Source organism: Vidua chalybeata, chromosome 2 (genome assembly GCF_026979565.1).
Source record: "Vidua chalybeata isolate OUT-0048 chromosome 2, bVidCha1 merged haplotype, whole genome shotgun sequence".
Taxonomy (NCBI): domain Eukaryota; kingdom Metazoa; phylum Chordata; class Aves; order Passeriformes; family Viduidae; genus Vidua; species Vidua chalybeata.
The window spans coordinates 7,897,101-7,919,127 of record NC_071531.1 but is presented as its reverse complement, the minus strand read 5'-3'; the positions used below and the strand labels follow the sequence as shown (position 1 = coordinate 7,919,127).

Below are 22,027 nucleotides of genomic sequence, written 5' to 3'. Positions count from 1 at the left end.
TAATCATTTCTCCAAATGGACCGCGTAGTAACAGCCAGGGGTAGGAGTCATGGTGGGGAGGATAGGCACAGATTCATCTGCAGCATGAAGCTTGTAACTTCTTACCACGCTGTGATTCAGGTGATTTTCCTCCCTCAACTCCAGTCTGCTTTTCGGTGCATCACCATCATTAACGGGAATTTTCCTATTGAAAAAGAGACGCTTACTATTTGAAAGCATCCTGTGCATCTCGGATCAGTGCAATATCATATCACCTCCATATTTTGATTCCCCTAGAGAAGTCCCATGAGATAACATATTTATCCTTCTCTGTACCCATACATGCTGACTACTTTTGAAAAGCAAGGACCGTTTGAAAATAAGCATAAAGGGTTTTGACAACAAGAACACACCAAGTACATCTCAGAGCAGCCTCTTCCAAAGCAAGCAGTTTTTGTCAAGGTCTTCTCTTTTGCTCGTTGCCTTTTCCTTTTTCCAGCGGGAGAATATCCCATTTTAAGCATACTCTGCTCATATACCATCCATAAACACTGCTGAGGATAAAATTAACACACACACTAATATCATATGAACATCAGCTCTTCCATGCTTAAGAGGGAGCTGCACATCTGTGCCATACCAGTGTTACAGCTCTGGGACTTGTTATCACAGAAATCACCAATAAAGAATATACCTTAGTGCCAAATTTCAAATCCCAAGGATAAAAATCACTGACATGCAGCAGAAGGAAAGTTTCAGCATTACCCAAAAGAACTCCTTTCAATCTAACTGCTTAAAGGCACATCATCACCATAAAGCAGAAATGTGATTTTAATCCATTTGTTTTTAAAAGATTCACCTTCCCTGCAAGTAGCACATACAGTTATTATCCCTGAACAACTGGGAGGGAAGTGGGGAGGGAGGGTGAGAAAACAAAGTGAGATGCTTGGCTGTTTTCCTTCAGCTTATGTTTGCAAATAGTATTCCCTGCAAAGACCAAAAACTTCCACCAGCTTTTTGGAGGCTTTTCACACAACAGTGAGAACAGAGAATGAGAAGAGAGAAAAGCACTAAAACCACACAAAACTGGCACAGAGAACTGGAGGCGCATCTGCAGCTTCTGTCCAGCATCATTTTGCTTTTTAAAAAGCTGGGATTTAAGGGAAGGGGACACCTGCCAGTGCCTGTGTCATCCCATCAAACACTGTAATTTTGATCATCAATTGAATTATATTCAGCAGGAAAAAAGGTGGGGAGAAGGAGAAACTCACTTGTGGGAGACAGACACTACTGAACCTATTTCACATTACAAGCTGTTGGTCCAAAGACAGTGAACACCAAATTGTTGGCACAAGCCCCTCTGCCACAGAGAATCACCACAAGAAAACGTGCACTATTTGGTTTAATTCCCCTTCACAAATGCAAAATAATAAATTAATTGTTAAAGCACATTCAAAGGCTGCTTTGGGTGTGTCCCCACTTCAGTGACCCAGGTTGCCTGTTCCATAGTAAATCAGCATCTGCTCTACTGCTCTCAGGCACGTCTTGACTCTCTCCCTTTGCCCTCCCTCCAAGCTGCGCTGATCTCGATTCAGGGTGGCAGCTTTCTGCTCCAGTATTAGGGAAGCGAGCAAACTCCGAGACCTCACTCTGCAGAATTACAGTGTGGTTTAACTTGCCAGAAGCTTAAATATTTACCTGTCTTCATTAATTCCACACATGCGGACCCTTTCATTGCTCATCCAGCTATGAACATTGCCATACAGGGGAGTTGCAGAAAGCATGACGTCTTCTTAAAAATCAACGCTTTTCTTCACGGTTTTATATTCTATTAAAAAAAGAAAATAAGAAGAAAAAAAAAAAAAAAAAAGTTGAGGAGATTTGTCTAGGAGGAAGTGCAAACATCACAGCGGAGCAGCCAGCCTCCCTCCGGGTAATTAATAATGAATGCAGGATTGGTGCGGGGAGTGAGCTGCCTACGTTAACCGCTGAGGGAGATACCCGGCAATAAAGGAGCAAATTGAGGGCATTTATAGGTCAGAGGAGATGGATCTTTTCCCCAGCGCACATCCAGAAAATTAAGAATCATTCCAGACTATCAACAAATAAAAGTTTCTCCACAGCATTTCATTTCCACAAGAAATGACTCAGCCGGCCAAGTACACACCAGTCCCCAAATCTTCACCTCACACAGACTGAACCAAGGAGGGAGACCCCGTGAGCCTGGGGGAAACATTCAAACAACCCACAGGCACTCACAAAAGCCCTGCATTATGAACACACAGGAGCAGGAGAGCATGGCAAGAACAACCACATACCGCGTGTATTAGCTACACTGATTGCTGATAAGGCTTTTACAGGAGGACTTAAAACTGAAGAGACACTGCTACAGAAGGCATCTAAATAAAACCCTCCCTTTTAGCGTCTGCACATGACTAACTTGGAGAAAGGGGTTAAAAATAGTAAGTGGGTTGGCGAGCTCCCCACCCCTTGATTTGATTAAGCGAGGAGCCCTGGTGGCTTCTGCATTGGAGCTGCTGTGCTGCTGCTGCTGCTGCTGCTGCAAGTGCTTTCAGTAATTCAATGATGCCTGCTCACTCCAGGGAAAGAAATCATTAGCAGGCTCACTGGAGAAGTATTAGCAGTCCAAGAGGATCGGCGTCATGTGCAGCCAGAGAGGCAGGTGAAAGGTAACCACATTTTCACGTCCAGTGGCAGAGAAGGAAAGGCTTTTCCTCCCCTCCACCTTGCCTAATGCCACCTCCGCTCGCATTAAATTCTAGTTTGCTGCATGAGCGAAGTGTCAGGACAAGCTGCGTTTTATTAACAGGATTATCGCAGTGCATGATTTATTCCAGTGCAAGATTTTAATTGCTCTTCGGAGGTTGAGTCGTTTCTTTTGACTGAGCTTCAGCCTGCATCCTGCTGCTAAATGCTGGGTTAATAAGTAGGGGGAGCCTTTAATGCACAGGATATCCCTCAGCTCTTCCTCTCTCACAAAAATAGAAGCCTTTAAGCAGGAGGCATGATACTCCTTTTACACACACACAAGCCAGTAACGGGCGATTGACCACTGGGAGTTTAATGCCTAACGTCTCCCAAAGCATCCATGCTTCCCCAGCAAACTCATTTCCTTTGTCAGGCTACAAAATATGCAAATGATCACTTTGGCATTTAATAGGGAAGAAGCCCAGATTGGGCCTTTAACACAATACTTCACACACGTTCAGAGAGGTTTAAGAACTGAAACGGCAGGAAAGCCTTGTTCCCCAACACTTTTTTCTCCCCTCAGAGAGGCCTTTTGTGCAAAACTCCACGTCTGGAACAAATGTATATTAATGAAACGGCGCATTGACCCTCCTTTCTCCGCAACGGTTAGCTTTTCCTAATGAAGTCCGCACAAATCGCCGCGAGGAAACAAAAATCCACGGAGGTTAGTTACCGCGCTATCATTCAAAAGGAGTTATTTCACTGGAAAGACGTTTTCTGGACAGATTTACTGGTTTCCAGATGCGCCGCTCGTAATGTTTTCAATAGAGGCAGCAGCAGCATGGAGAGAGTGATTTAGGGTTTTACGTAAGGTTAGTAGCCACCCCGTGCGCTGCCTCATCTGTAAGGGACAGACACGGGCTCAGGGAAGGGCCTCGACGGCACACGGTCCCGCTCTCTGTGCCCCGCTTCCCTTTGGGGCCACGGCTCCTCAGAGGGGCTGCCTGCGCCCGCCTGCCTTCCTCGGTGGAAATGTATCATTAAGATAAGGCGAGGTGCCTGAACTAGAGCCCATCAATCCCCTGACACGTGCAGATAGCGAAATGCTGAAGTTGCATGGGGCGAGTGAGAGCTTCCCCAGCCAGAAGCGGGTAATCTGGAGGCCCCATGTCCCACAACCACCACCACCCGAGCAAGGGCAAAGCCCGCCCGGTCGCAGGGACATGGTGGGATGTCCCAGGGCCACCAGGCAGGTCAGAGCCCGCACCCCCGAAGGCTGCCAGCCCCTTCCCCGAAGCCACCCCCTCTCGCTGTGTGCCCCGGGGACGCGTGTGTGTGCAGTTATAATCATCGCTGGCCTGATGAACTTCTTGTGAACTGTTTAAAAGTGGAGGTCTGCTGAACGAGCAGCGGCGCCACTGCCAGCCATAATTTCATTGCAACAAGCAGCAGACTTTTAACTCTTCGCACACCCTGTCCCTCCCCCCTCCTCTCCCTCCCCACAAGCAGCTGCCTCTCGGGGATACCGGCTCACAGAGGCTCGGCCAAACGCCGGCAGCGCCACAAGCGTTCTGCGCTGCGGGGACGGGGGGGACAGTGGAGGGGCGTGGGGGGCACCGCACCTATTTATACACCCAGCTTCCGCGGGGGTGGGCGCAGCCGGTCCCGTTATGCAACCCCGACGGCGGGCTGAGCGCCCCAGCGCACGGAGGAAACCGAGGACACGTCTCTCCCTCCCTCCTCCTGTCACCCGCCGGGCCACCGTCAGCGCGCCCCAGGGCGCCGCAGCCCCCCCGGCCGCCCCCGCTGCGCTGCGCGGCGGGGCGCGGAGCGGGGCTCGGCAGCCGGAGCGCGCACGGCATTTCCTCCGGGAGGTGTCTGGCCGATAAAGCCATTTGCGGCTAAATATAGACGGTGATGCACGGAGGAGGGAGGGAGGAAGGGAGGAAGAGAGGGAGGGAGGCGCGGGGTGGGGGGGTGGGGGGGGGGGTGGAAGAGAGTGAGACGCGCAACGCACACGCGGTTCCGCAGCGATGCCGCCGTGTGAAACCAGTTGTGAAAAGCGCCTGCAAGCACTAACCTGCCTCCCGGCGTGCCGAGCCGAGCCGAGCCGAGCCGTGCCGAGCCGCGCCGGGAACACCCACCCACCTCCCGCGCCCCGCCGGCCCCGCGCCGCAGAGGCAGGCACAGGCACACACCGCACTGCTCGGGCAGCTGATTAAAAAGGGAAACGTTTGGGTCTCCCTCGCAACGTCAACAGACTTTTGGCAGCCATTGACGCCAGCAGCAGCAAAGTTTTGTTAACACGCTGCTGGCGTGGAAACGAGAAAAACCCGATGCCCGCGGGGAGGGGGAGAAGGAGGAAGAGGAAGACTCCACTTGTCCGTGCCTCCGGGCGAAAGAGGAGGAGATGGCAGCGCCACCCGGGACAGGGCAGCCTGCTCTTCCCCCTCCCTCTCCACCCCCATGACCCCGGGGTGCCTGCCGGCGAGTTTGCGAGGTGAAAGTCTCAGCGAGGGGCGTGGAGGGCCGGAGGGGGTAGGAGAGGGGGGGCACCTGGAGGAAGCCCGGCGGGGCCGGCGGCTGCAGCGAGCCAGGAAGCGGGTCGGGAGGAGAATTGCAGCGGCGCACGAGTTCCCTTTTGGCGCCTTTACTCTTTTCCACCTCCGAGCTCCGCCTGGCAGCCTGCCAGTTTCCACTGCACAAGCCACGGAGCCGGCAGCAGCAGCGGCAGCGCAGCGGCAGCCGGCGGGGAGGGCTACGCGGGGTTTAAAAAAAACCTCTGCGAGAGCCGACGGCACCGACGGAGCGCCGGGAGCTTCGGCAAACAACCCAGCCTTTCGGATATTAAAAGCAATGCAATAAATTACCGGCCTCTGATCCCTCCCCCACATCACCCCCCCAGGCCCCCCTTCCCCCCGCCCAGTTGCTGCCCGGTTCCAGGCCACTGGAAGGATCATTTCTAGATTTGTGAAAATCCCTGAGAAAGAAGTGAAAAGCAATCGGGGAGTCGTAGCGATCTACTTCGATTAGCCCTCAGCCCCGTTCATCTGGAGCTTGATTTAAAGGGCAGCGCTCGCACGGTATTTATAAGCTTAAATACGGGCTGATGCTTATGAATGTGTTTAGGTACCTCGTTTATCTTGTACCTCCGACTTATATATTTACGACTTATAGGAACAACGACCTGTGCCACGGCTAGAAAGGAGACTTCAGAGACACTGTATTGCTGCACCGTTTACAAATGTGCCGTATAAAGCTCTGGCAGCAGCCAGCGATCTAATATTAGACAAGTGTTAAAAGAATAGGCTTGGCTGCGCTTTTTATATATATATGTATAAAAAAATAAAATATACTGTGGGGGTTTTTTATGCAATCTCCACACGACATCACCACTAGTGACACGTTTTGTAAACCAGAGGAGGAAGCTGCAGACTAAGTAGCCGCCGCACGGATCCGCGGATTAGAGAAGAAGTTTGACCTTTACCCGGGACGTGTGGCATTTCATTTAACCATAAAGCTAAGCACAATGCGCCAGCGAGATCGCTAAACCGATTTAAAATACATATAGAGTCATGCACGACAGTAGTGCATCTCGGTTTAGGCGGCGTGCAGGCAGCACGAGGGGGTCGGCGACTATTTTAAGGTTCTTGCCGCAGCCACCCCCCCCCCCCATCGTTCCCGTGTCCCCCGTGTCCCCCGTGTTCCCCCCTCCCGCGGCTCCCACACCGTCACGTGTCGAACGGCGACCGGGACTTTCTGCCGTGTAAACACGGCGCGGCGGAGCCGACCGGGAGCACCCGGGGCTACCGAGCCAGCGCCAGCGGGGCATCCTCCCCGCCCCGGGCACCGCCGCCCCGGGCCGCCCGCCGCTCTGCGCCCGGCTGCGGCCCCACGGAGACACCTCCAGTGCAGCGCGGCTCCGGCGGGGTCGGTCCCCCCGGCACAGGCGGCCCGAGGGAGCGGCGGCCCCGCGCCCCCCCGCGCCGCCTGTCACGCCTTGGACCCTGCACAGACCGGCGCTGCGCCGTAGCGGCAGCGGCGCGTTCCCCTCTCCCATATGCTGCGAGGAGAATCATTGCATCGCTCTCAGCTGCCGGCGGCAGCCAAAGGGGGGGAGGAAAAAAAGTTTTCAATTAATGATAAGCCTAGGAGCTAGGGAAGGGGGCGGGGGAGGAGGCCAGTGAGGGAAAGTTAAAATGGCTGGCGATCCTTCAAATAACCCTGGCTGCCTTCCCCTGGAGCCCACACGGCACTGCCTGTCGCGGAGCCCCGGGGGAACACCCGGACGCCCAGGAACACGCTCCTCGAGGCCAAAGCTGCCTCGGGCGGCCACACACCTCTGCACACAGCGATGCCCATACCTGAAGGTTACGGAACATTCGTTCGGTGGGGGCACTCACGCCGTCCCCCCCACTCCCCCGGTTAAACCACATCATGGGGGTGCGATAGAAAGGCTGCAAAGGCTCACACACACACACACAAAGGGGGGACGTGAGGCGGCTGGTACCCAACTTTGAGGCATCACCGCATGAAGTATTTCCCAGAGATTCGCGGGAAACACCGAGCACGTCCGCCACACTGGCAGCCCCGCACCGCCGCTACGGCGCCCACCCCCGGGATCCCCCGTCCCTCCCCCGGCGCGGGCGATGCCTCTGTCCCCCGGGCGCACGCCGCGGTGGCCGGGCAGGACGCGCGCTCCGGGGGGGCGGGGGATTCCTGCCGCCGCTCCGGCCGTGCCGGGAAACAAGGCTACTAGAGGAGGCGGTGGCGGAGGAGCGAGCCACGGACCGGCTCAGCCACAGGAACCCCCGGGCCCCCGCACAGACGGGGGCCTACGGAGAGAGCCCGGGCTCCCTTCCGAAGCCCACCCGCCGCGGCATCTCCCTCCCCAGGCCGGCCGCGCCATTTTAGACACACACATACACACACACACATACAGACACACACATACAGACACACAACATACACACAGACACAGATACACACACACACATACAGACACACAACATACACACAGACACAGATACACACACACACACATACACACATATACAGACACACACATACAGACACACACAACACACACACAAATACACACACAGACGCACACATACACACACACATACAGACATACACACACACATACAGACACACACAGACACACACACAACATACACACAGACACAGATACACACACACATACACACACACATACACACACACATATACAGACACACACATACAGACACATACACACAACACACAGACACACACACACACAGACACACACATACAGACACACACACACACATACAGACACACACACACACACACACACACGCGCGCGCGCGCACGGGAGCGAGGTTTCCGCTGCCGCTGCCAGAGACAACAGGCAGCAGCCGAGCCCGGGCTGCGCAGGCGGAGCAGCGGCAGCAGTGGGAGAGAGGGACACACACACACGCAAGCACACACACCCACGCACCGCGAGCCAGGCAGAAATGTGCATTTCAGGTAATTTAAGGCCGCATTCCCGGCGCAGGAAAGGAAAAGCGCAGGCCTGCGCCCCACCAGCCCATTAACCCGCCGCGCACTCGGCATCCCGGGAACCCTTCATTGTTGCCTTTATTCCGTATGGTTTTTGCTTTCCAGGAGGGGGATAGAAAGGAAAAAAAAAAAAAAAAAGTGGGGGGGGTAAGGAAGGGGAAAAAAAGAAAAATACCACCGAGACAGCCCCTTCCCCCCGCTCGTCCCCCATTGTTCGTCCGCGGGAGGCTGGGAGAGCGCAGCGCCACGGGCTCGCTATTAGCTAGGCTCGGCGAGCACTCCCCTGCCCCCAATAGCTCGGGAAACTTAGTAGGTAGGATGAAGGGGAACCCCCCCCCCCCACTGAATACGAAAGTCCCAGCGCTCCTGCGAGAGTTGGGCGAAGGCCTGCGCTCACTTCCGCAACGTTATCCTTGCAGAAATACCGGAGCACGGCCCCTGTTTCCTTCCCCCAGCCCCCGCCGCACCCCCGGGGGGGGGGTGGAGTGATTAATGGGCCGTACGCCCTTGGTTTCCCTCCGGCCACTCCGGCACACCGCTCCCCGGCGCGGAGCCGCCGCGGCACGCTGGGCGGGGGCGGCCCCCCCCCACATCCGTCGGGGACGTTGGGAGATATTGATCACGGACGACTTCATTTTGCATAACTGCGGCTGACAGGGCCTGTGGTTCCCTCATTTACGGAGCAACAGCTTCGCGGGGCTGATGGATGGGGAGCGGCTCCCTCCGCTCCCCCAGCCCCCCACTCGGTTCCCCAGCGCCAGCCCCGCAGCCCCGCCGGGGGACGGCAGCTCCGCGCCTCATGCAGCAAATGGCCGCGCACAACAGGCAAATATTAAACTTAGGTGCCTCCGTCTCTCGTTTTACCTAGCGCGGCCAGTATGGAAGCCTCTCGCTACCCGCAGGGCTTTGTCTGCACAGCCACGCCAGGGCCAGGGCTGGGGCACGGGCACCTTCGGCGACTACATGCAAGAAAAAGTGCTTGGGAAGTTGGGGGGTTTCCCTTTTTTTTTTTTTTTTTTAATTCCCTCCTCCTCCTCCCAACAACAAACGAATAAACAGCCTGGTTTCTGCTGAACAATGCATAAAAATTGGCCTCGCCCCAAAGTTTATGTCGGGTTTATGGCGCTAACGTTTCTCCTTAATGGGAAACGCTTTCCCGAGCACTTCTGGAAAGCGCTGGCGAGCCCTGAGTTACGAAAGCTGCATTACGAGCACCTCGACTAAACGTCTCTGCAACGTGTCCCGACCTCACATCCACCACCTTCTCCACACCTTTAGAGGAAACGCCAGTCCAGGGTGGGCTCAGCCAGTGCCAAACACCGCCCGACTCGGCGTGCGGAAGACAGCGGGGGCAAAAAAAAAAAAAAAAAAAAAAAAAAAAAAAAAAAAAAAGAAAGGAAACCAAACCACGTGAAAAAATACAAAGGAAAAAAAAAAAAAAAAAAAAAAAAGGAAGCAAAAGGAAATAAAAAGGACATAAAGTTGCCGGTAGCGGCGGTGCCCCGGCGTAGAGGCAGCGTGGAGGCCGCCACTGGCCCTGCCTTCCCATCCCGGCACCGAAACAAAGCAGCGAATCAACTGCGATGCAGATGGGCGGCTATGAATTTTTTGCTGCTGCTTAGAGCTTTAATTACTCGTTCTTGATCCGTGGGACTACGACACGACACCGCCAAGGTTAAAATGCCCTGAACAGCTCTGAGCAGATGTGAACGAGTTGGCAGACGCGCAAATGAGGTCTGCCTCTAAGCATGATAACAAGTGACTAATACATTGCATATCGCTGAAAGAAAATTATTTTTCTCTAATTTGCATTAGCTTTTTTTTTTTTTAACGCCGCCGACATTCCCTCCTCAGAGGCAGCAGCGTAATCCTTAAAATATAGCTCCGTGACTTTAAAAGATTTGGAAGGAGGCAGCAATTGCCAGTGTTTTGGCTATGCAAGTGTTTTGGCTATGCAGGCTTGTTTATCTTTCCGCCTTTGCTCCAAGGCGAAACTAGTTTCGCAAGCAGTATTCTTGCAGAAAAATGGCACATGTCATATAAAACACCAGTTTATAGGAATTGATGCTAAAATTGTTGAATGACTACTGGTGTACTTTTGCCACTAATAGCACAGTGTAATCCATAAAGGACCAAGGGGACAGTCAAGGCCAAAAGAGAAAAAAAACATAATAGATTGACTGGAGAGAAATAGATAAAGACAACCCATCGACCAAAACGACTAAAAGGGGGATGAGGGAGGAAATAAGCATCTCCCCTTTTTACCTGCTTTCCACCCCAGAGACGCCTCGTCAAAAAGACAATAGTACACGAAGGTCACTTACTATATAAAACACAGCGGTTCTCGTAGGTAGTGAAATTATGTCAGGTACAAATATAGGCTGGAACCCAGTTCTCCAAGTTTCCTCGACTTTCCAGAGGCTCTTCTGAAAGGGCCAGGAGATCACTCTGGGTACTGGAGCAAACTTCAAGAACAGACAGCATTTTATATCCTACGCTCAGAAGACCAACCGAGGGCCTTAGATGCTGAGGCTTTGAGCAGAAAATAGGCACTCGGGAAATTTATGCACGAGGAGTTTTTCCACTGAAGACCTACTCCAGGGATCCCTGCACATCCAGGTTATCAGGGGTCGTACGCTGCCATCTCAAGCGGCAACTTCTCTGCCAACACGTGTTTGTGAGGGAAACGTGCTGCCAGCCACCGCACCGCGCCGTGCCCCGGGCCGGCCGAGGCTCGCAGCCGGGCTGCCCTCTCCTGCCGCGGGGCTGCCGGGACACCTCGCCCGCCGCTCCCGCAAAGTCACCGGGGCCGGCGCAAACCTGCCGCCAGGAGGGATTTCCCAGCGCCGGGGCCGGGCACGGAGCCGGCCGCTCCTCCAGCTGCCTCCCTGCGCTTGTAAATCAAGCGGAGGCGGAAAGAGAGGCCGGGGGGAGGGGGCGGAACGCTTCTCCCCGGCCAGCGGCGTTTGCTGAAGCGTCGCGGCGGGCGGCAGGGGAGCGCGGCTGGGCGCCCCGCCGCCGCCGCCCGGGATGCTGCCGGGCCCCGGAGAGCCCCGCCGGGCCCCGCAGCGCCGGGCAGTGCCTCCGGGAGCGGCGGGGCGGCCCCGGGGCCACTCCGGCCGCAGCGAGAGCTTTTGTGTGCGAGTGCCAGCGAGGCGCGGGCTTTTCGCGCTCCAACAGCTGTCACATTATTTGCACTGGCTGTAAACAGCCTTCGCCTCCCCCCCCCCCCCCACCAAACCCCCGCCCCCCTTGCCACAGAGTTAAATCCAGACTAACAATCCCCAGTTAGAGATCAAACCAACAACAGCAGCATTGTGTCTGCCTTCATTGCTTTACCATCAACTACTGCAGCTGGTTTACTCGAAACAAGGAACACCCTCTACCCACCTCCCCCGCCCCGGGGCCAGAAACGTGCTTGTTCCCGGAGGCTGGCCGGGCGGAGCCGCGGTGCTCAGGGGGTTCTGCGGGCCGGGCCGGAGCTGCGGGGCGCTGCTCCGCCAACCCGATGTCGGTGGGTGCCAAGCGCCTCGGGGCTCTCCCCCACAGCACAGAGGGCTTTCCAGTCAGCACTCACGCCCGATGAAACGCCTGCACAATCACAAGTCGAGCTCCGCTCTCGGTCTGGCTTTTGGGAAAGGCGAGGGGGAACCCCGCTGTAGCGGGGAAAGCCGCGCCTGCAGCTGCGCAGCGCCCCGCGGCACACGGCGAGCTCGCCCCCGCGGCGCGGCGCGCCTCCGAGCAGCCCTTCCCCGGGAAAGCCGGGCTTCCCCCGATCCCTGCCCGGCCGCCTCGCACTGGGCCGCCGCCGACAGCGTCCGACCTGCTGTCACAGCGAACCTCCCGCCGAGGGGCCCCTCCGCCACCCCTGCCCGGGGCGGTGACCCCGCAACCCGCGGCGGCCCCGGCCCCTCCGCTCAGCCGGGCGGCAGAGACACGCTTCCACCTTCTCCTTTCCACCGTAAGGAGGAAAAACAAAAAAATAACAAGGAAACAAAATTGCCAATAACCTAAAGCACGACTCCAGCTTCGTTCATGATACAACCACCTGGAAGCAAAGGAGTGCACTGCACACTCTCAGAGGGCCTTTTGTTGGGCACAGCTGGAATTTGAGTGTAAATCCTCATAGCTCCTTCCCTGCCCTTACTTACTTTGACATCAGCAGCAAAGTTGGAGGATGGGGAATTTACTTTACAGAACCATGGGGAAAATAAATCTGTTCGAGGAAACCTTTCCCTGCCATTCTGAGTCCTGGCATTACCCAAACTGCGCATCTCTTAAGGGAAAACAGAGACACGGCAACTTTCTCTGAAATATGTGTCCCATACAAACTCTTTACGAGGCCACAGGAGCTGGAATAACACTTTCTATGTACCTATATGCAACTTGGGAGATGGCACCAGCAAGGAAAAATAGCTGACTTTATTGGAAGCATGTGCTCCATCTTGGCCTAACTCCTGCCAAAGGGCAGTACTACCCCGGCAGGTATGGTGCTTCACACTAATGTGGTAAGTCTCCAATCGACTTCCAAATCAGACTCACCACTCAAAGACACCAGTACATATTCACAGGTCAGTATCATCGACTATTCATTGCCTATACGTAGCTAGAAATCTGCTGGCCTGGTAAAAACCACTGCTAACAGAACAATGTCAGCAAAGGCTGCAACACAGTCTTGTGAGAGACAGGCGATTCGTGCCTACTGAGGCTCTTTCAGCACAAAGGCTTTTAGAGGAAGAAGAGAGAGAGAAGGGGGAAAAAGGAGGGAGGGCTCTCGTGTTTCAGGGCTGCTGTCCCCTGGGAACCAAGAACCAAGTGTAGCTTCAATCAAATGCTGACTTCTCCTCTGGGAGCTCAGTAGGAAACCTGATCTCACTAGCTCATGCCTGCCTCCATGCATATAGGCTGGGTTTTCTTTCATACCAGCAATTTGTATAAAGAGGGGAGCCAATATAGTTTATTGCAAACGAGATCTCGCAGTAATGGATCTAGAGAGATACTTCTGTAGCTAAAATAAGACAACCTTCAGCCACCTGCTCAGGGCAGGCCGCGCCACAGCCGCCTCCAGCTCCGCACACACGGCTCCGCTGTGGGCACCCCTGGCACTGCAGGGCACAGCCTCCCACGCATCTCCTTGAGCCCTGCATCCTCCCAGCTGGCAGCAGCCGCCCTGGGTTGGGGTTTTGTGCAATGCCAGGTTACACTTCCATTAAAACGTTTACCCTGGGAGATCACTTCCTGCTTGCAAAACTACTGTTCCAGCTTCCCCTGCTGCTCCCAACTTTAGCCAGAGGTATCTCTCTCCTCGCCCAGCACAGCCTGGAGACCGCGCAAAGCATCCACCCCTGCCCACTGGTTCTGGGCTGCCCTGGCACGGCAAAGCACGGCACAGCACAGGAGGTCTGCAGGGGAAGGCAGGCGAGTCCTCAGAGCTCCACATAACTTCACACCGGGCTGCTTAATTCTGCACGGGGCTTTGCTAATCCACTTTGTGCTTGACTACTGAAACAGGAGGAAAGGAAAACACTGCACGGGGGAGCACGATCAGGCCAGAGCAAGGTGAGCCTGGGGGACTGCAGCCTGTGGGAAGGGCTCTCCTCAATACCCAGCTCAGCCTCCTACTGCTGTGGGCAAGTCGGAGAAGCTTAAAGCACAACCCAGCACACCAGGGCGTGGGAGCAAAGGGGATTGCCCGAGGATCAGAGATCCTTGTAGGATCTCTCCACAGCCAGGAGCTTTCACATGGAGAAAGTTTGGCTCAGGGAGGGAATTTACACTTAGAAAGAGGAGCTCAGCCCATCCCTTCTTGTGCCATTAACAAGTTCTCTGTGAATTTCAAGGAGAGCTGAGAATACGCCCCTCCAGCTTTGATTTCACTTCTCTGTCCCTACCTGTCACCATACACAAATGCCATACTCAAACCATGACTAAACCAGCCCCACAAAGCCCTCTCACCCCTCCAGGAGACTCCCAGATGCAACGCCACCCCACCCCAGGGGAACACAGAGGAAACACAGTGTGGGTGAGGGACAGGCAGCCCCACAGCACCTGTTCACACAGGGAAAAGGACACTCATCAGGCTGCCCCAAGCATGGAGTCTGCTCTCTGTGCAAGTACAGGCGTACTTCTCTCTGCTATCAACTGTGCCAAGTGCCAGCTACTCCAATACTCCTGTGAATGTGGAAGTCTCACTTTTATAACTGAGGATACAGGCCCGAATGTTTTGTAATATGCAAAAACTGAAAGGCATACAAGGCCCCCAGGTGAGGCACTGGGGTAAGACCAAGAGCTACTCCAGCTGAAAATGAAAAGCAAACCATGCTCTGAGAAATAATTAGCTGGCAGACTGCAACCCACCGTGGGCTGTCTAGAGGTGCACGGGGAAGGAGCCCGCCACAGCACCAAGCCACTGCAGCTCCTGGATGTGGGAGATTACTCCACAGGCAGCAGGAGCCACGGAAAGGAGAGCACCGAGGCTGGGAGCACTCTTGGCCCTCCTGGCGGAGGAGCAGGCAGAGGAAACACAATGACAGGCTTTCCTGATGCAGGCTCATCCATGGAGCACAGCCCCGAGCCTCCCCTTTTCCCCTGTGCTCTACTGAACACACTTAGCTCTTTATACGAGCTGTTCCCAGTGTGGCTGGTGGATTCTGTGCTTTCCACTTTAATTGTCTTATCCAAATAAAGCTTTGTTTTCCTTAGCACGACAATCCCAACATTCAGACCGAGATTTTCATTGGACAGAGGAGATATTTTATTCTCTGATTGTTTAGGGAGTCAGGGCTTACACGGAACAGCCCCGGCTTGTGTGCCTCCACTCACAATGGGCGCTTTGCAGCCCCTTGTCCCATCATGTAGATTCATTTTAGAGTTACCAGGATGAGAATCATGTTTCTTTCAATTTCATAGCTTTCCAAGTCTACCCTAGACTTTAACAAGTCTTTTAGTTTGCACCTAGACAATAAATTTAGTTTAATTTCGCTTCCGGTCTTTAATTTTAGCAGGTCTTCTTTTTGCATGCAAATCAATATGGCAATTACCATCTAAAAGCTCACCCAGCCCTAGGTCAATGTAAATTGATCATTGTCCGCCTTCTACAAAATAACACCGGGAGTCTGTGGTGCATAATGAGATTATACTGGAAACTGTCTTTCAGATCACAAATTATATTTCATGCTGTCAGGATCTTCTCCAAGTGGACTTCCTTGCATGTCTAATCACATGGCACTGAATCTATCAGCTCATGAGGTAGTTTTGGGGTGCAAAGAGTGAAGGAAGAGTCCCATATAATTCAGACAACAGTTTTGGAAAACAGGCAGGCAGGTACAGAGGGATGCTCTCACTTGCTAACTTTTCCAGCAATGAAAGAGAGGAGGGGAAAAAAAACTCCCCTCAGCCAAGAACTGCTGTCCAGCAAACAAGGAAAAATGAATTCCCTTCTGGAAAGCAGCAGAACTTTCCTAAAGCCACATTTGCAAGAAGTTCTTGGCCTCCTTTCCATCCCCACCTCATCTGCTCAGCCATTCAAAGGAGCACTGGCATCCTGCTCCGGAGAAACCCGACGAAGGATGCGCTCTCCTGGCAGAGACCTCCCTGCCCGCCGCAGCCCAGGGACCTGAGCAGGTCAGGTCGGAGGGAAAGGTCGCTCCGGAGCAGCGACTGCTGTAAGCCGGTTCCCTGAAAGGCCAGAGGATTAACGGGATCTGCTCACAGCCAGGGGAACTCCCCCTGCCTGCAGCCCGGGCCTCCGCGTTCCCTCCGGCACGCACACGCGATGCAGCCAGCGAGCGCTGCTCGGCGTATTTGAAAGGGGTAAGCCCGGCTATCCGTGCCACAATTCAGGTTCCTGCAAAACCAAGAAAGAGGGGAGCAGGCCCGCTCTGGCCATCAATTATTTCTAAAGCAACACCAGCCTAAGGAGGAAGTATTAAACTTGGCTTCATGCTGCTTTAAGTCCACACTAAAATGTGATGTATTGCAGTGTTCGGGGGAAAGACAGCGCATCGCACACCACCTGTGCAACCCAACTATGCTGCAGGGTCCCAGCAAGAGCACGGACCTCTGTCAAGACATGCAGAAATCAGAGATCACTTGTCCTCCACATTAAGCACCAAAATTTACTCCAAGCCATATTTAGTCTGAGGGCAATGTGGCTGCTTAGCTACGACCTGAACTGCAGCAGGCCTTTTGCCGGTCTTTGCAGGGGCCACTCATCGGTCAAAGTTGAGAGATGTTGTAAAAGGCAGCCACACATTGCCAAAACTACTTTGGTATGTGCAGCACTCATTATTTTAGGCCGTGGTGACCTGGGTCCATTTTCTCCACAAACGGAGACATGAAAACATGTCAACAACTTTGTGCACTCTTGCAGCTGCACAGATCCAGAAAGTTTGCCTGCATGGACTGTACAGGCACCCCTGCAGCTCAGTCATTCTTAGGGGACCTTGGCTTCCTCATCAGTCTTCAAAAAAGTGTATTATCATGGGATGAAGGAAGAGGAGGGAAGAGGGATGACCATTTTGAACTGCTTGAGAAGCTGCAGCTCTTGGCACATTCTGGTAAAGGCAAATACAGTGTGTGACACGGAGCCTGGATTGTCCACCAGCACAGGAATAAAGCCAAGGCACCAGTATTGTTTCAAGACCCAGTCCATATTTGGGCATTCAGCTCACACATCCCAAGTATCGCTTTAAATATTAGAGACATTCGCCAATGTGGTTCATAATGCACTCAAATGGGAGAAGTCATTTCTGTTCGCTCTCAGATTACTGGCTTGGTCTTGAGGGTGGGTTTTTTTTTTTTGTGGGGGGAGAAGAGAGGGAAACCCTGCTGAGTCTGTTTGCACTGGTCTCTATTAGATATGCAACAAATCTGCCATTTCCGGCGCTGCTTCTATCTAATTAGAGATGTATTTAGATGTGACGTGTAAATAAGCGCTGAGCTGCCTGCTGCCCTGGCTGCGTGGACTGCTCGGGAGCATTTCCAATAAGGCTGTAGCGCCCGGAACCAGGGCTCAGACAAAGAGGGATGGGAATGGTCTGCGCTGCAGGCGAATCCAACAAAACCAGCTTTTATCTATGGCTCTAAAGCCTTAACTGCTTTTAATCTGTACCGCCCAGGCTTGCACGCCAGGATCGCATCTCATCCACCGAGGACGTCTCAAGCACAAAAGGAAGCACACTCGCACAGAGGAGCTGCAAACAACCCCGACCCACCCGAGCTGCAACGCAGACCCCGCTCTCCACCTGCCCTTGCATTCCACGAGGTGTGTTTGCTCCCGTGGGCTTCCGAACACCCGAGGCAGGTACGCCCGGCTCCTGCCTGCACAGACACGAGCCGAGGGCTGCCCCACGCTGTGAACACAGATGTGGCCCCGTGGGGCGAAGGGCGCCGAGCTGCTGGGGGAGAAGTTGAGGGAACCTGAAGGCGGCCACGGAAACTCGCTCCCCCCGCGGGGCCGGGAACCTCCATCTCGGGATTTCCACCGCGGCCCGCGGGAAGAGGAGGGGCACGGCAGGGCCGCGAGGGGCGGAGAGCCCCGGGGACGCCCCCGAGCCCGAGGGGCCGCGGCGGCTGCCCCGGCCCTGTGGCTGCCTGACTCCGGCTCCAAGCGCTCCTCGGAGTTTCCAGAGAGGAAACTCCTGGGAACAAAATCATCTGGCACTCGCCTCGTGAACTCTTTTCCTGTTGTGGGAAACATCTCGTATAAAGCCATTAGATGGACGGGGCAGCGCCGGGGCCCGGAGGCGCACTACCCTGTCCGCCCCCCCCCCGCGCTTCGACATCATCCCTGCGATCGCTGCTGTGCTGCCGCATCTTTCCAGGTCGGGATCGCCAGCCCCGATCCCCTTTGGCGTCAAGGGTTAACAACCATCACCACCAACACACACAAAAAAAAAAAAAAAAAAAAAAAAAAAAAAAAAAGGAAGAAAGAAAAGACGGAGAAAAAAAAAAAAAAAAGAAAAAATATCGCGGTGACCTTTTCCGTCTCCCCCACTCTCCCTTTCAGGCTCCGGTTCCTGAGCTCGCAGGGAGCCTGAGCGGCTGTCTAGACCGATCTATCACAGACGGACAAACAATACCAGGAGAAGCCCCTGCCCGGTCCCTCAGCCTCCGCCACTCACCTTAGAAATGGCGAAGAACAGAAAAGTGACCGCGATACAATCCTCCCCGGTATATTTATAGCCTTCCACACAGCCCACCTTCATGCCTGACAAATGAGATTTTGTCTGCTCTCTCAACGTACGCTCCAATAAACACACACACTTTTTTTTTTTTTCCTCTTTTTTTTTTTGTGTGCGTGTCTGTTTGTTTTTGGTAACATTCCGAGCTCGTCCCTCCGATCTCGGGGCGAGCGAGGGCCCACCACGCCCGTGCGTGACGGCAGGTTTGATAGCGGGGGCAGGAGGGACTTGGGGGGAGCAGTAGGGGTCCCGGTCACTCCTCCGTATGCAACCTCCCGTCCTGGAAGCTTCAATATCCGTATTCATCACGCCCCTTTCCACCCGGCCCCCCTCACCCGAAGTAACTCCCTGGGCCCTGCCAGCCCTCCAGGTTGCGTATTAAAGAGGTATACGGGGCGAGGAGCCGGAGGTCCAACGCTGCAAAAGGCTGGGGAATAACTAATGAGCTGTGCAGCCCATTGATCCGGTGCATACTTCCTAATTAACTCTGAGTCACCTATTTGTGACAGCAATTCAAAGAACTGCACCAGGGATAAACTGCAACCCCGGCGTGCGAAGGCAACCCGGCGGGGGGGGGGGGGCGGGGAGGGAAGAGGCGGCGGGGGGGTGGGGGGGGCGCTGGGGGAGGAGGAATTTGCTCCTAATCCTCCTAAAAGCAATTAGGGTGAGCGCTGCGCTGGCTACCTCTCGGGAAGGAAAAAAAAAAAAAAGGAAAAGAAAAAAAAACCCACCCAGCGGCTCCAACAGCAGAACCGAAAGGAAATGAATCGCTGTGTCGCAAGGGCGACAGCACCGGGCTCCAGACAGACAGGCAAGCCTCAGCACCTCGGGGACGAAAGTCGGCGAGAGCGGCGGCCGGAGGAAGCGGAACGCCGTTCTCGGCGGGCAGCGGCGCGCACGGAGCTGCGGGAGGAGCGCGGGCGGCGGTGACCCGGGAGCGGCGGAGTCACCGGCGGGGGGGTGCGGGCGCTGCCCGGGGCACCCAGACCCCGCACCGCCCGCCCGCTCTCGCCCCCAGCTTTGTTCCCAAGTGGCTCTGGCGGGGCATTGCTCTTCCCGGCCGCCCCCCGCGGTAGAGCCACAGGGAGGGGGCGGGGAAAAAAAAGTTAATAGAAACCTTTGGAAAATCCGGGCTTGGCTACGTGGTGCGGGCTGGGCTCCCCCCGCTCCCCCCCCCCCCTTTTTTAAATGCAAACACGAATACAAAAGCTGCGGGCTCTAAAAAGCACATGAAAGCAATGAACGGAGTTTCTGGAAAAGATTCATTAGTGGGAATTAATGCTGCGAGGAGCTCCGAGGCGATACCATTAAAGTCAGTCCCCACACTTTGTCAGTTTTGCACCGCTCGCTATGGTCGGGGCTTTTTTTTTCTTGGGGTAAATGGGGGAGGTGCTCTTCGCCTTCCCCTCGCCCCCTCCGCGATCACCAAACCCGAGATCCGACAGACATCGCGGAAATTAGAGGGAGGGAGGGAGGAAGGAGGAAGGGGAAAGAAAGAAAAAAAAAAAAAAAAACCAAACAAACCACCCAACATACACACATCGAGAAAGAAAGAGGAACGTGAACGCTCCGCAGCCCTCGCCCCCGGACTCGCTCCACGAACATCAAATGCATGCCTCATATGCTGCGCAGAGCCGCCCCACTTGGCCCTGCCTTCACAAAGCAGCCTCCGCTGCCTCCCCGCCAGGCCGTTCCCCTCCGGCCGCCCCATTGATGGCAAGCCCCGAGCCTCCCTCTGGCTCGTTCTCCCAACTCCAAACTACATTTTCGGGCTGACTAAACTTCCGTGTCACGCCGGACCTCTCGCCAGCACAGCTCCACGCACGGGAAAGCCCCGGGCCGCCCTGTCCCACGTGCGCCGCGGCGCCCGCCCCGCCGGGGCGGAGGTACAGGGGGGAGCAGCGCCTCAGGCTCGCCCGGCGGGGAGAAGGCAGCCGGCAGCGGGCTCTCCCCGCCGCTCACCTGCCCGCCGCCGCCGGACCGCGCGTTGCTCTGGGCGGGGAGCGCGGAGCCCGGCCCGCCCGGCGCGGGAGCTCTCCCCGCTCCGCGAGCCGGCAGCGCCGCTCCTTGCTCGCCCCGTCCCACGGGAGCCCCCGTAACGCCGCTGCTCCGGCGCCTTCCCAATCACAAAGTGCGAGACGACGGGAACACCGCCACCACTCCCCACACGCACTCCGGCGCACCGGAGCCGACAACGCGATCGGGTGCTTCCCCCCGCCTCCGCTGCCCCAAACAGACATCTTCACAAGCAACTGCCTCCAAACTTCCCCTCCGACACCGCAGCCCCGGAGGCGCTCCGCTAGACCCTCCTGCCCCCGCCGCCGCCTGCCCGCCACTCCCGCCCAAGCCCAGCGCCGTAACTTTCTGCCACGCCGCCGCTCTGCCTTCCCCGCGGCCGGCCGAGAGGAGCCCCGCAACCGCCCCGTCACCGCGGGACTCGGCGGCGGCGCTTCCGCACGGGAGCTGTTCGCGGAGCGGAACACTGACCTTCCTGCCGCGCCGCGGGGCTCTGGCGTGCGCGGTCCGAGACGCGGGTCCTCACACCGTCGCCTGGCCCTGCTGCTCTCCCTGAAGAGCAGCCCCGTCGGGGGTGGGAGGAAGAGGCGAGAAAAGTTTCACGATCCGACTCCCCCTCTCCGTGGGTGCGTGTGTTGCGGCTTGCCCCAGCGCGGGCGGGTCGGGGAAGGGGCGCGGAAAGACCAGGGAGCTGCGGGGCGCGGGAAGCAGGAGCGTGGCCGCCCTCTGCGCCGACGGGGCAGGTGCCCGCGGGAAGGGCTTTGCTCCTCAGCTCGACTGGGCTCAACAGCGGGAGTGGGAGCGGCAGCCCGCGATGCTCATTCCGGCTGCCGGCTCTGGTTTGGCAGCGCCATGTTGCTGGCTTGCTCCGGGCGAAGTTCCTGCGCTGGCGAGCGCGGCGCTCCCCACATCTCGCCCGCGCCGCCGTCTCCCGTGCCCTGGCCGCCGCGGCTTTGTGTGTGTGTGGCTGGGGATTTAATTCTCCTCCTCCTCCTCCTCTTCTCCTCCTCTCTCTCTCTCTCTTTTTCTTCCTCTCCCCCCCCCTCCCCTCTTTAGTCCGCCGGGAAAGCCGCTCTTCCTCACCTTGCCGCTGGGAGACCGGGCTCCGTCTGCTGCACGCTGCGCTCCCCTCGCATCCCCCCTCCCTCTCTCCCTCCTCCTCCTCCTCCTCCTCCTCCTCCTCCAGCCGTCGCCTCCCCTCCCTTCCCCTCCCCCCGGGCAGGCGCTGCACCGAGGGAGCCGCCGCCAGCAGCAGCAGCAGCGGCAGCAGCGCCGCCACCGTTTTTTCCCTCAGCAAGTTTCCCCCTCCCCTGGCTGCGTTTCCCTGCTCAGGCAGGGCTCGCCCGGCCGCTCGCCCGCTCCCCCCCTTGCCCTGACTAATTGATTTGCCCCCCCTCGCCGCGCCGCCAGCCCCTCGCCTCGCTCGCTCCCCCCGGCTGGCACAGGTCGCTGCCAAGCTGCGGCGCCCCGGGGGGGGGGACTCCGCGCTCCCGCGCTCCCCGGCAGGCAGGAGGGGAAAGCCACCCCCCCCCCCCCCCCGCCCCGCCGATACTCCCCTCTCTCGCTACCCAGAAGGCCAGTGGAGAACCGCA

The 22,027-nt window shown here is 56.2% G+C and overlaps 1 protein-coding gene across 3 annotated transcripts in view; it reads right to left on the bottom strand.

Annotated features, from left to right (window-relative positions):
• The window catches only part of BCOR (BCL6 corepressor), a 59,046-nt gene extending 37,671 nt beyond the window's left edge, over positions 1-21,375 (bottom strand). For all 3 annotated transcript variants that reach the window (XM_053935499.1, XM_053935500.1, XM_053935501.1), the window contains exons 1-3: positions 20,907-21,375; positions 1,678-1,807; positions 106-184 (exon numbers count right to left, since the gene is read on the bottom strand). In XM_053935499.1, coding sequence (XP_053791474.1) covers positions 106-184; positions 1,678-1,763 — 165 coding nt within the window. In that variant the 5' untranslated portion in view covers positions 1,764-1,807; positions 20,907-21,375. The remainder of the gene's footprint in view (positions 1-105; positions 185-1,677; positions 1,808-20,906) is intronic.
• Positions 21,376-22,027: the final 652 nt, after the last annotated feature.